At 41.6% G+C, this 12,446-nt stretch overlaps 1 protein-coding gene across 1 annotated transcript in view; it reads right to left on the reverse strand.

Moving 5' to 3' along the window:
• The window catches only part of LOC145390393 (uncharacterized), a 233,807-nt gene extending 221,628 nt beyond the window's left edge, over nucleotides 1-12,179 (reverse strand). Inside the window, exons 1-3 of the mRNA XM_080265331.1 lie at nucleotides 12,087-12,179; nucleotides 11,543-11,579; nucleotides 8,665-8,868 (exon numbers count right to left, since the gene is read on the reverse strand). Coding sequence (XP_080121457.1) covers nucleotides 8,665-8,868; nucleotides 11,543-11,579; nucleotides 12,087-12,179 — 334 coding nt within the window. The remainder of the gene's footprint in view (nucleotides 1-8,664; nucleotides 8,869-11,542; nucleotides 11,580-12,086) is intronic.
• Nucleotides 12,180-12,446: the final 267 nt, after the last annotated feature.

Genomic DNA, 12,446 nt, shown 5'->3' on the forward strand with positions numbered 1-12,446 from the left:
GTTGTAAAGCAAGTTGATAGGTTTAAATATTTAGGTACTTATTTAGCCAAGGATGATTCTTTGAACTTTGAATTCGAGGAAAGGTTAAAGAAGGCTAATCAGGCAATGGGAATGCTTAAAAATATTTGGAATAATAAAAAATTTTCTGTGCATACAAAAAATCAAACTTTATAAGGTAATGGTTAGGAGTATCTTAATTTATGGACACGAGTCTTGGTACAGCACAGTGACTATGGAAAATAAATTCTTGGTGTTTGAAAACAAAGCACTTAGAAGAATATTAGGAGTTAAGTGGTGGGAAAGGATACCAAATAGTAGAATTAGAGAAATAACGGGAGTGCAGCCGGTCAATGAATATGTTAGGTTCTCACGATGGAAGTGGCTAGGACATGTGTATAGGAGACAGGGAATAGTACGAGGTACACCAGGGTGGGTGGCACTTGGTAGGAGAGGTAGAGGAAGGCCAAAAGAGACGTGGGTGAGGACAATGAGACGGGAAGCTGGAGATGAGTGTTGGGGAGATCTTGAGGAGTTAGCACAAGATAGGATGTGGTGGTGTGAGTTTATCGAGGCCCTATGCATCCCCGAGGGTGCCACAGGAAATGATTGATTGATTGATTGATATGCACGGAAGTAGGTGAGAATGAGAGGGCAAAAGAAGGAGTGTGTATTGTTGAGAGTAACAGATGGAAGGAGAATATACGAGAGTATGGATCAGTTGCTTCAAGGATTGTGTGGGTAAGATTGAAAGTTGGACTACAAATGTGGGCGACTGTGAGCGTGTATGCGCCAACGCAAGATCGTGCAAGCAGAGTGGAAGAGTTCTGGACAAATGTGGAAGTGTGCATGGAAATGTTTGAAAGGAATGAGAGAGTGTTTTTGATTAGAAATATAAATGTAAAAGTAGGAAATGTGAAGGTGGATGGAGTAGTTGGTGAATAGGGTGTGCCTGCAGAGATGGATGAGAATGGCAGTGATTTAGTGGATATTTGTGCCGGGAGGGGGCTGGTGATAGCTAATACCCTTTTCAGGCACAAAATGATCCATAGGTATACGTGGTGAGTGATGAGAAGGGTGGATGGTGAACTGAATGAACGGAAGGCAATGATTGATTATGTGTGTGTGGATGAAAGCATGAGAAAGTGTGTAATGGATGCAATAGTATAAAGAGGTTGGGGGAGTGGAAGTTCTGACACCACTTGGTGGTGGTCAGAATAAAAGTCCAAATGAAATGGTGAAACTGAAGAGGGGAAGGACGGGAGGAAATAGTTCTCACAAGGAGGGTGGAAAAGTTACAAGAGGATGGAAATAAGGCAGAATATAAGAGGGATGAGGAGGAGCGATTGGGTAAATATGGATTGGAACAGATGGGGACGTGGAAGGTGAGTGCAAAATATCCACAGAAGAAATCTGTGTAGCATGTGAGGTGCTGTGTGGGGTGCAGAGAAGATGAAAGGGGGTGCAGGGAACAGCATGGTGGAATGAGGAGGTGAGACAGGCTGTGGCACAGAAGAAGAAAGCATATAGTGTGTTAATGAGAAACAGGGGCGTGGAGTTGGGAGATGGAAGAAAGAGTCGTATGTAGAGAGGATGAGAGAGGTAAAAAGATTAGTAAGAGAGAGTAAGAAGAGAGTGGATGAGGAATTAGGAAGGAAAGAGATAAAGAGAGTTAGACAGGGTGCCAAAGAAGTTAGTTGGGGAGTGAAAGATAAAAATGGTAGAGTACTATTGGAGAAGGGAGAATAAGTGAGCAGATGGAGAGAACACTTTAAGGAATTGTTGAACATAGAGAATGAAAGTAATGCAAGTATAAGTCGATGGGGAATGGCTGGGAGAAGGAGGGAGGTGAGAAGACGGAAGAAATTAGTATGATGGAAGTTGTGGAAACAGTGAAGAAAGTTAAAATGGGGAAAGCCCCAGGAATTGATGGAGTGTGTGGTGAAATGCTAAAGCATGGGGGAAAGATAGTAGCAGAATGGATGTGGAAGATGTGCATACTGGCCTGGGAGGAAGGTAGAGTCCCGGAGGATTGGAAGTCAGGTTTTATTATTCCCCTGTACAAAGGAAAAGGGGAAAAAAGAAGGGTGTGGTAATCATAAGGGCATTTGTCTTCTTAGTGTAATAGGAAAAGTATATGATAGGATACTTACTGACAGAGTTAGGGAAATAACAGAAGAGTTAGTTGGAGAAGAACAAGGTTTTAGATGTGCATGAGGTTGTATAGATCAGATATTCATTCGTGGATCTTTAGTGGAAAAGTTTCTAGAGAAGAGAAAGAAGTTGTATGCAGCCTTCATGGACTTCGAGAAAGCATATGACAGGGTGGATAGACAAGGATTTTGGAAAGTACTAAGAATATATGGAGTAGATGGGAAGCTGTTGAATGCTGTGAAAAGAGTGTATGAGGGTGTTAATGCTGCAGTGCGTGTGGATAGTGAAATGAGTGAATTTTTCTTTTTGAAAGTTGGATTGAAACAAGGATGTGTCATGTCTCCATGGTTGTTCAGTCTGCATATGGATTGGGTTATAAAAGAGATCCAAGGTAAGACAATGGATTTTGGAGCGGCCCTAGTGAGGAAGGGCAGTGTTTGGAAACTCCCTGTACTCTTGTTTGCAGATGATATTGTGTTGTTAGGTAAAGATGAAGGAGAGCTGCAAGGCCTGGTGGATGAGTTTGGGAGAGTGTGTAAGAAACGGAATCTAATGGTGAACATAGGGAAGAGTAAAGTTATGGTCTTCGACAGAAGCGAAGTCAGTGAATGTACAGTGAAGTTGGATGAGGTGGAAATGGAAAATATGAGTGCATTTAAGTACTTAGGTAGTGTTATGTGTAAGGATGGAAGTTTAGAGGGTGAGGTGCTTGAAAGGGTGCAACAGGGAATAAAGGTTGCTGGTTTCTTGAAAGCAGCGATAAGAAACAGGGACGTGACCATGGAAGTAAAAAAGCTACTACATGACAGTATTGTGATACCCACTCTGACGTATGGAAGTGAAGCTTGGACCTTGCTGGAGGGACAGAAGTCAAGAGTGAGAGCAGTGGAAATGAGTTATTTGAGAGAAGCATTTGGAGTCACATGGTGAGACAGACTGACAAATGAGGAAGTGAAGGAGCATTGTGGTGTGGATATGATAGGAAGTGTTAGGAGAAACACACTGAGGTGGTTTGGTCATGTGGAGAGGATAGAGGGTGAGAGACTAATGAGAAGCGTGAATGTGAGTGAGGTGGTGGGGGAGAGAGGGAGAAGGAGGCCAAGGACGAGATGGAGGGATGGAGTGGAAAGGTATATGAGAGAGGGGGGTGTGAGCTGGGAGCAGAGCAATGAAATGGCGGGGGACAGGGCGACATGGAGGCGATTTGTTTGTGGTCACCCCTTACAGGATTAAGGCATCTGGCAATAGATGGATAGACAGACTTCGCTTGCCTTCATTCATCTGTTGTACACCATGATTGTACACTTGCACTCCTCCATGCCTTAATACTTACTAATGCTTGTCTGCAAAAATTAGTGGGACTAATAGCCCCTCCATCACAGAATATTTTGCAAATACAGTAATCTTTGTTTCCATACCGTTACTGAGTCCACAATAACCAGTTCTGACCAACAGGGCGAACAGATAATTTTGCGTGTCACAGTTTCCAACATTTTCGCTCCGTCACATCGGGCGCGATTGCCAAATTTTTTCTTTGGTATTTTTTTTACACTCCCTGGTCTTACCCAACGCAATGAAAAACGAATTAGATCGATATATTTATAATACCGATCATGCGAAAAAAAAAAAAAAGTGCAAAGACAGCTATTTTCGCATGTCGCGCTTTCCGAAAAATCCTCGCCTTCTCGTCGCGCGTGATTGTCAAAATTATTGTTTGGTATTTTTCTAACGCTTGCTGGACTTAGTCCGAGTTAATGTCAAATGAATTAGGTCGATATCAATTATCTTTCTCGTGAAAGAAACGATCACACGCACAGACAAACACACACATAAACAGCTTGACTTTATTATATAGATCTCTGAGAAGCACATCATTCCCCTCCCTCCACTACATGAGCGGAGAAAATGAAACCCGACAGGAAATGGAATCATGAAGGTAGGTACGTGCACGGAAGAGAGGGACAGAATGTGGGAAGGAACGGACAAAGAAACTGTACAGAGAAGAACTCTGTATGAATACAAGCTAGAGAGAGAGAGAGAGAGTAGGGGTAGGAGGGGTTTGAGTGACAGAAAAACATCAGATATACGGAAAAATGGAAATAACGGAAAGCGAACACTGTATAATGAAAATTAAAAAGGAAGAAAGGAAGAAATGAGGGAATGGAGAGGCAACAGGAAAACAGACGAGGTAGAAGGTGGAGAAAGTGGGAAGGAAGGATGAAATGAAAGTGGATTCCTGTGATAAAGGAAGGGAAGAAGGAGGGATAGAAGGGTTACGAAAACAGGAGGGGAAATTGAGCGGGAAGAATGAGAGACGAGAAGGAAGTGATGGTTGCAAAAGATGAGAGAAAGAAAGAAAGAGACGACCCCGGAGAGAAGGAAGTGAGAAAAGTAGAAACTGAAGAAAGAGAAAAGAAAACAAAAAAAAGAGATAAGATGACCTGACATGAGAGGTTTCGAGACAAAGACGGAAGGAATGAGAAGCACTGGAATTTCTGAAAGGAGGGAAGAAAGAAGGGGAGACAGGAAAAAAAGTGAGACGAAATATGGGAAGAGAAGAAGACAAGAGTTGAAAACTGAAGAAGTTGTAAAAAATGAGGAAAGAAAAGAGGACGGCTGAATGAGGGAAGCGAGCAAGAGAGGATGATAAGGTGTATGAGGGGGTTGGGACAGGAGAGAATAAAAGGGGCGTTCACGGATAGTTTAAAGATAATGGTAATAGGGAGAGGGATGCACTGGAAAGACATCAATGAACTGAGGAAGGGAAAGTAGCAGAAAGGGGAGGGGAGACGCAAAAGAAGAGGGAAAGGTAGAACGAAGAGATAGAGGCAGGGGCAAAAGGCGACGGGGACTCGGAGAACAGGAGAGAATGGGTATGTAAAGTGAATGAGGAATATATGGAACTGAGGATGGAATGATGAAAGGGAACAGAACTGGTAATAGTGGGTGTGGAGTAATTAGCTGCGACTGCTTTAAGGAACCTTCATTATTGACGCACCCACATGGTTGGACAGATAAAATGCTTGTCCCTAACTGTGTCACTCACTCACTGAGTTTGTAAACTTTCTTGAAGAATGGGGTCCAGGACTAGCGGGAGGACTATTATGGGGGAGAGAGAGAGAGAGAGAGAGAGAAAACAGGTTTTAGGCAGGGTGGGGCCGGGTGACCCTTACGGAGTAGGCAGAGGTCCCAGGGTGTTTCAACCAAAACCGCTAGGTACGGCCAGTATATTACCAAGGAGCATGACTTTTTTGGACAATGGTAGATTCATTTGCACCAGGTTATAAACACAATAGGACCTTGAAAGGTCTTGGACAAAGTCGTTGCATTCTGCCAAAGTTTTATACCTCTAAACCGGAAGTTTTACATACAGACATATGCTCAGTCTGGTCACTTTTTACGATGGGTGGAACCAGTGAGGGTCGCCCCTCTCGGGGAAGGAGATGGCTTCCATGGGTCCCAGCAAAGCTGTTGTAAACAGTTATAGTTTTTCACCTAGGAACTGGGAATTATGCAAATTAGTAGGCGTTTACCTCAGCCTACTTTTAGGCACATTGGCACCCCCGATGGCTAGCCCACGTGGGGGAAGGGGGGCGGCTGTCAGGGGTGACAATGCAATAAGTTTTTTTAATTAACACCTTTAACCCGAGGCGTCCCGACGACATATGGATACGTTGCCACGGTTTGTCACAGTGACACCTAACAACGTATCCATACATTTTGCAATTGCGAGGTCCATCATTGCAAATTTTTCAAGTTTCACGGGTGATTTTTGGTAGGCATATGTGGGAGACCTTCCTCTACCCAACGCCAGGCGGGGATAATGCCTGGCCCCACCTGACCTCCCCTCCCCCCCAGCACGCCATTTTTTCGGCAACTTACCTGTTAGCAGTGACCTGGCCAGTAAAGTCATGTCGCACCACGGTCTCTCCAATGACGAAATTCAAGACGAAAGTGATTTCTGAGGTGGAGGACAAAGGAAGAAACAAGACAGAGGAAGAAAGAAGCAGAAGTGATGACACGGTAACGTCGTAAAAGAAGGTTCCATATGTTGATGTGTTTGGTGAGTGAACAATGTTTATATCGCCTATATTATTGTCTGAAAACCAATATACTCTTGTACTACATATAATTCGTACCAAATAATTAAATATCTAACCAACTATGAATTGTTTGGAATAATTACCTCTCCCATAGAAAATGTTTTCTCTGGAGCCTGGCCTGAGACAACACAGTACCTAGGTGAAGGTAGTTACTTCTGCCATATTTCTAAGCTCAACTGAGCACTTTCCGAATTTTCGATGTTTCTCATGAAAAGTGGAGGTTTTAACCAAAAAACAACTTTTCGAAAGTCTGTTGGGATGTGGCAGGTTAAGGAGGCAGATTCGATTATAAGTCCTCCATTAATAGAAGAAGTTACGTTATGGGACACTAACCCAACTGTGCATCAGTATGAATTTATTCACAAACTGTGTGGTCAAATACTTTGAATTTTGAGGATGCGGAACTGGATCATGCTCTGTCTCGAATGAATTGGGTAGGGGTAAGGAGACTTTTAGAGTGTTGTGGGATAGCCGGGAAATCGTCCCAGCAGGCAATCTGGACGCACTTTCTGAGCGCAAAACTACAGCCCTATAAACCGAAGTGCTAGGTCTTGAATGGTGCCATATATCTCCACTTTCATCACAGTGGTGTGATTTATAGCAATAAGATAATGTGTTAGAGCTTGCACATTGTATGGAATAAGTAGAAATAATGAGATTTAAATTATTTATATTTGAATGCCAACCATTACTGTGTGCCAAGGTAGGCTGCTTGCCCCCCATATGGAAGTAGTTTATATGAAATAAGCAAACTATTGCCTAGCCTGTGGAATGAACAGAACTGTAATGCAAGTCTACAGTGAAAAATTAGCATGGGCAGCCGACGAAAATGAAGAAAAACACTGCCAACATGTGTGCCAAGGTCAACACCCCATCTTTACGCTGTTGGAACGCCCTCTTACTTTCAAAATAATAATATTATAATAGTTGCTCTCATTGTCTCTTCAATACGTATTAATACTTCATAAACCTATTCCATGAAAAATAATAATAATAATTGTCATTAGTGGACATGTGCCATCCTTATGAAAAGGCCAAAAACTCTCTTGCCATAACAACAGGTACTGACCGAACTCAGAATCTGGCATAGTAGTAGATGTGTACTCTTGCCATGTTTCTGGCAGAGTGGGACCCCGATGACCACTCTCCACGGGGAGAATCCTGTAGCTTATGATATTATACTGTACATAAGTGCCACAAACTCCCTCAGTTCAAGGTGGTAACACAAAGGTGTAAGACATTGCCAGGCAGCAGCAAAAATATATTGCAAAAAAATAACGTCCTTGGGCTAATGAGATTAACCCCCTGTCAATGAAAGGTCCGTTCAGAAATGATGAAAACTGTCTGGAGGTAAGACACCTTTACAACCAAACTCTATTTTAAGGCGAATAAAGTTGCACGGTGTGGGCAACAAATTGGCGAAAAAGTCGTCATCGTGCTCAAGGGGCTAAAAGAATTAAGGGTGGAAGTCGAACACCATAGGCTGAATAAGTTATGCTGAGGAGAAGGATACTCTCTCCCTCTCCCTGTCACTCTCTCTCTCTCTCTCTCTCTCTCTCTCTCTCTCTCTCTCTCTCTCTCTCTCTCTCATACACACACACACACACACACACACACACACACACACACACACACACATGCACAGACACACCGTTTTGAAATACAAATGGAAAAAGGACCACACGACGAGAAGTTCCTGGAAGGACAGGGAGAGGATAACCATAAACAAGGAAAAATTGTTAGCGTAAGAGTCTGTTACTGTGTTCATCAAGCTTTTTTCTTCTCTCCAGCACATCCAGTCGTCACTAAGGACTTCAAATTTATTTTTGTAACCTGTCACACATTATAAGAGGATATATTGTTGATTTTAACACTAAAGTTCAGCATCCATCTATCATATTGTTTTTCACAATAAAGTGCACAGTAAGTGTTAAAGTTAGTCAAGTATGATATTTCATATAACCTGGTTACATGGAATGAAAATTTAAGGTCGTGTGTAAAATCTTCCGGCATTATAAGACGTATAAACTTCTAGTAATCTGTCCTGATGAATAAACTATCTATGTTCAGTCATGTGCAAAATTTCTGTAATGCACACGTCCACTGCATTGCCTAAAGAATTGTATGTAGTATGAGAGTCATTGCTGGAAAGACTGAACTGGTGGAAGTGCACAGTGCCGTGCCACCAAGAGAAGGAGTGCTAGTTTGTCCCCATCATGTCAGCTATGCTATTTAGAATGTTAAAAGCATAGAGTTCAGTCTACTGCACAAGTTCATCTATAGTTACATAAGCCCGAAAGTTTTGAGGGAAATTACTCGTAAGTGAAAAAATACGATACATAAGTTTCAAAGAACATAACTGTGGCAAAAATGAATAAATATACTATCATGTTCAAAAGTTATGTAACACTCACGTCCACCACGATGCCCGGAGAGTCGTATATAATAACAGGGTCAGCGCTGGATGGACTGAACTGGTAAAACTGCTCAGCGCCGCGCCACCAAGTTAACGAGTACAGGTTAGCACCTTCCAGATCATATCGGCAGGCCAGCTGAACCGTAGAGCCCACCTTCACGATGCCGGGCACCTGCATCTCCTTTATCCTTATCCCAGCTGTCACTGAAAACGTAAATTGTAAATTAGTAGCTGCGCCAGGCATTAAGAAAAGAAAACTTAGAGATAAAGTATATGGACTTAAGTGATTTTTATATCACGTAGCCAGGAAATGAAAGAAAGACTATGATTACAGACTATCGACTATCAATTACTGGAGGGTATTGATAACATTGTAGCCAGTAATCCACAACAAAAAGGCTTTGGAGTAGCACCTGTCAACTACACTTCGCTATTAATACGCTGTAGCCAACATCACAAAAAGAAGAAGGTTAAGGATTAAAGGCTATTAATCACACATGGATCATTAAGGCATATACTCAGTTTTTGCATAAGTTCTATCTCTCCATAGAATATATATTCATAAATACTGTAGAATACAATTACAAATTTCCAAATGTTCAGCTGGATGAACACAGATTAGGAGGAGGGGGAAACATACTTTGGCAAACAGGCCGATCGGCTTGAGGATGAAACTCAAGACATTCTACTTGCCAGCTGGTTACTTCATCAATGCACCACCATCTCCTCCAATCAATAATCAGAGAGGATTCCAGCTGACAGGGAAGGAACAAGGAACATACAGACAGCAAGAAGTCCTCACACAGTACCGTGCCCGTAACGTACATTAGATCCAAAGGCCTGTCCACATGACCGGCGGGCACCAGTGGCATTGGAGGATCATAGTGAAAAACTAGCGGTAAATAATTATACAGACGAGATGAACAGAAACACATTCCCCGTTTTGATTTACAGTTTGTTTTGTGATACGTTAATATTCTTCGACTCCGATTAGCAACTTCGGCAGACACAGCAGGTGCTCACTGATCATGGGGAAGGTCCATAAGGAGGAAAAGCTGACCCTGCACTTTGCCATAGGCTGATTGGTCTGAAAAATGAGTCAGTTCATTCTTATTTGACCCTAAACACATTCAGCAGGTTTGACTCGAAAGGAATCAATAGTACTTAAGTTGGGATTAGCTTGTGACCTTGACCCTTGGCCTTTTAATTTCTGAAAGCAATATAGTTTTATCCTCGATTAACCTTAAATCCTTCCACCACATTTGATTCAGATCATTTCAGATTTATTTGATTTAAAAGGATTAGTATTTGACCTTTCGCTGCTAGTTTATCTCTGACCAATTGTTCTCAAAACTGGATAGCTTCACCCTCTCCTATCTCTCTGACCTTCCACCAAGTATGATTAAAATCAAATAAAAACTGTTTCCATTGACCTTGCCTTTGACAATATGACCCTCTTTCAGCCCCCCCCCCCAAAAAAAAAAATCACATATACCTCTGATGATCCAAAATCATTAGGCTAAATCTGGTTTAATTAAACGGAATATTTTTCTATTCGTAATCTTGCTAACAGAAGACAGATGAGGACAGATAAATCGTATCAGGCACACAAGCCCCTCGCACTTCGCACGTGCGTATATTTAGCTAGGAGAGTCTTACTATAGGCTGAAAAACAGTTTGTTGTATTATTGACTAATGACAGTATAAAGCCGTATAATCGTTGGTAAAGGAATCTTCATTTCCTCTAGAATATATTGTGCATACTATATATTATTGTTACTCTTAATGATGGAGTACCTATATCAGCAATCAGGTAACTACCCATGAATGCTTAAAAAAACAGTCGGGCTCTTACATGGCGCTGAACTGAAAAACAGAAGTGCCCTGACAATGAGAGTATTATTCTCATATATATATATATATATATATATATATATATATATATATATATATATATATATATATATATATATATATATATATATATATATATATATATATATATATATATATATATATATATAGGCTATATTTAGTGTGTCAAGTATCGACATAGTCTCCATAAACAACATGCAAGGGGTACTGAGGAAATCTGTAGCACCTGGAACTGTCTCCCTCTGTCTGTATTTATTCCTGCCTATGATCTCCAGTCTTTCAAACGCAGTGTGTCCGGGCATCTCGAAATGAACGGTTCTTGAGTTTGCCTCTTTGTTATCTTGTTTCTGTTTTTGCTTGGAGGGATCAATTTGCAGGCTCCTGACTTTTGATTCCTTTTTCCTTGCATTAAAAAGAAAATTTCGAAGGCCTGTGTGTGTGTGTGTGTGTGTGTGTGTGTGTGTGTGTGTGTGTGTGTGTGTGTGTGTGTGTGTGTGTGTGTGTGTGTGTGTGTGTGTGTGTGTGTGTGTTTGCGAAAATTTTGTTAGAATACCTTGCACAATACTGGAAACCACATTTTAAGTCAATTATCAATTAGGATCCTCTTTTTTTCATAAAGTGTCACTTTTACATACCGGTACCAAATAATGCTGACACGGCAGAGAATTGGCCTTAGAGTTTTAACAATTTTACCTACTTATATGAATTAGGGCATAATGAAGATCACTTGCCCAATCTTATTTCCTGATATTTTTTAACTGGACCTTAAACCTAATCTAATGATAAGTTACTACTGTCGCCATTAACCCATAAAGGATTGGGCCACCTCCAGCGCTCTGTTCCAGTTACTGCCGAACAATGGTGTTTATCAGGAGTGCGTACAGTAACTTGGTCCTGAGATTGTTAAATTTGGTATCTTTAAACGTCTCCTGATCGGAATTCAAGTTTTTTATTCCAGGTTGCGTCAGACGATTTTATCCAGCTGCAGGGAAGGCACAGGAGGCTGGCAGTATGAACAGTAGTATCATTACAACCTACTCTACTGGGAAAACTATGTTTTTCCACCTAATGCAAGACGCTAATGTTTAACTGGAAGTTAGTCACAGGGGCCTGACTGTTAAGACTGCTACCATTAACTGTTTCTTCATAGGGAAAACTGGTATTCCATTCCATCTAAAGCCAGACGATTTTATTTAAGTGGGAGTGAGTCATGCTGAACTTATGAGAATTAAACTTTTACATGACTCTGTGATATAATACACAAGCCAACACTACTGCACCAGCACTGTGAGAGCCTCAACATTATGACAGATTGCTTCGGTTTGCTGATGCTTCCTCCAGATAATTTTATTCAAGAATGCATCTTTCATAATCGAATATGCAATCATTCTGCTTAGGGAAATATCAAATTCATTTTTATATACACAAAAGCGTAATTAAAACTGGGAATCCGCGAATATGTTTGCCTGGATGCTTGTCCGCAGTACATTATCAAAGTTTTTTTTCCCTTAGGCAACTGAAGAATTACACATTGGTAGAACCCCACATGAACCAAATTTAGGCCTGATGGGACTGCTGAAAAGCACACCATTGGAGCCATGAGAATTCCTGGCAAAGACGGCAGGGACGGCCATTTTTTATTCTTTTTTTACTTACGAAAACGAATACGCAGTGCGGTAGACCTCCACATGGACCAGGATTCAGGCAGGGTGGGTCCCTCCGAGATAGTTCCCACAGGTAATTTGGGGTTCCAGGGGCTGCCCACTGCAGGAGGGGCGGCCCCTGTGTTTCCCAGGTAATGCTGATATGCTTAACCACAGATTTTTTTTTTTTTGTCTTGGAAAAAAATCTCCACAATTGTAGACCTCCACCTTGAGCAAGCTTGGAGACTAATGGAATCC

This window comes from Coenobita brevimanus, chromosome 14, assembly GCF_032717465.1.
Source record: "Coenobita brevimanus isolate Jiangsu-jjx chromosome 14, ASM3271746v2, whole genome shotgun sequence".
In the NCBI taxonomy this organism is placed as follows: domain Eukaryota; kingdom Metazoa; phylum Arthropoda; class Malacostraca; order Decapoda; family Coenobitidae; genus Coenobita; species Coenobita brevimanus.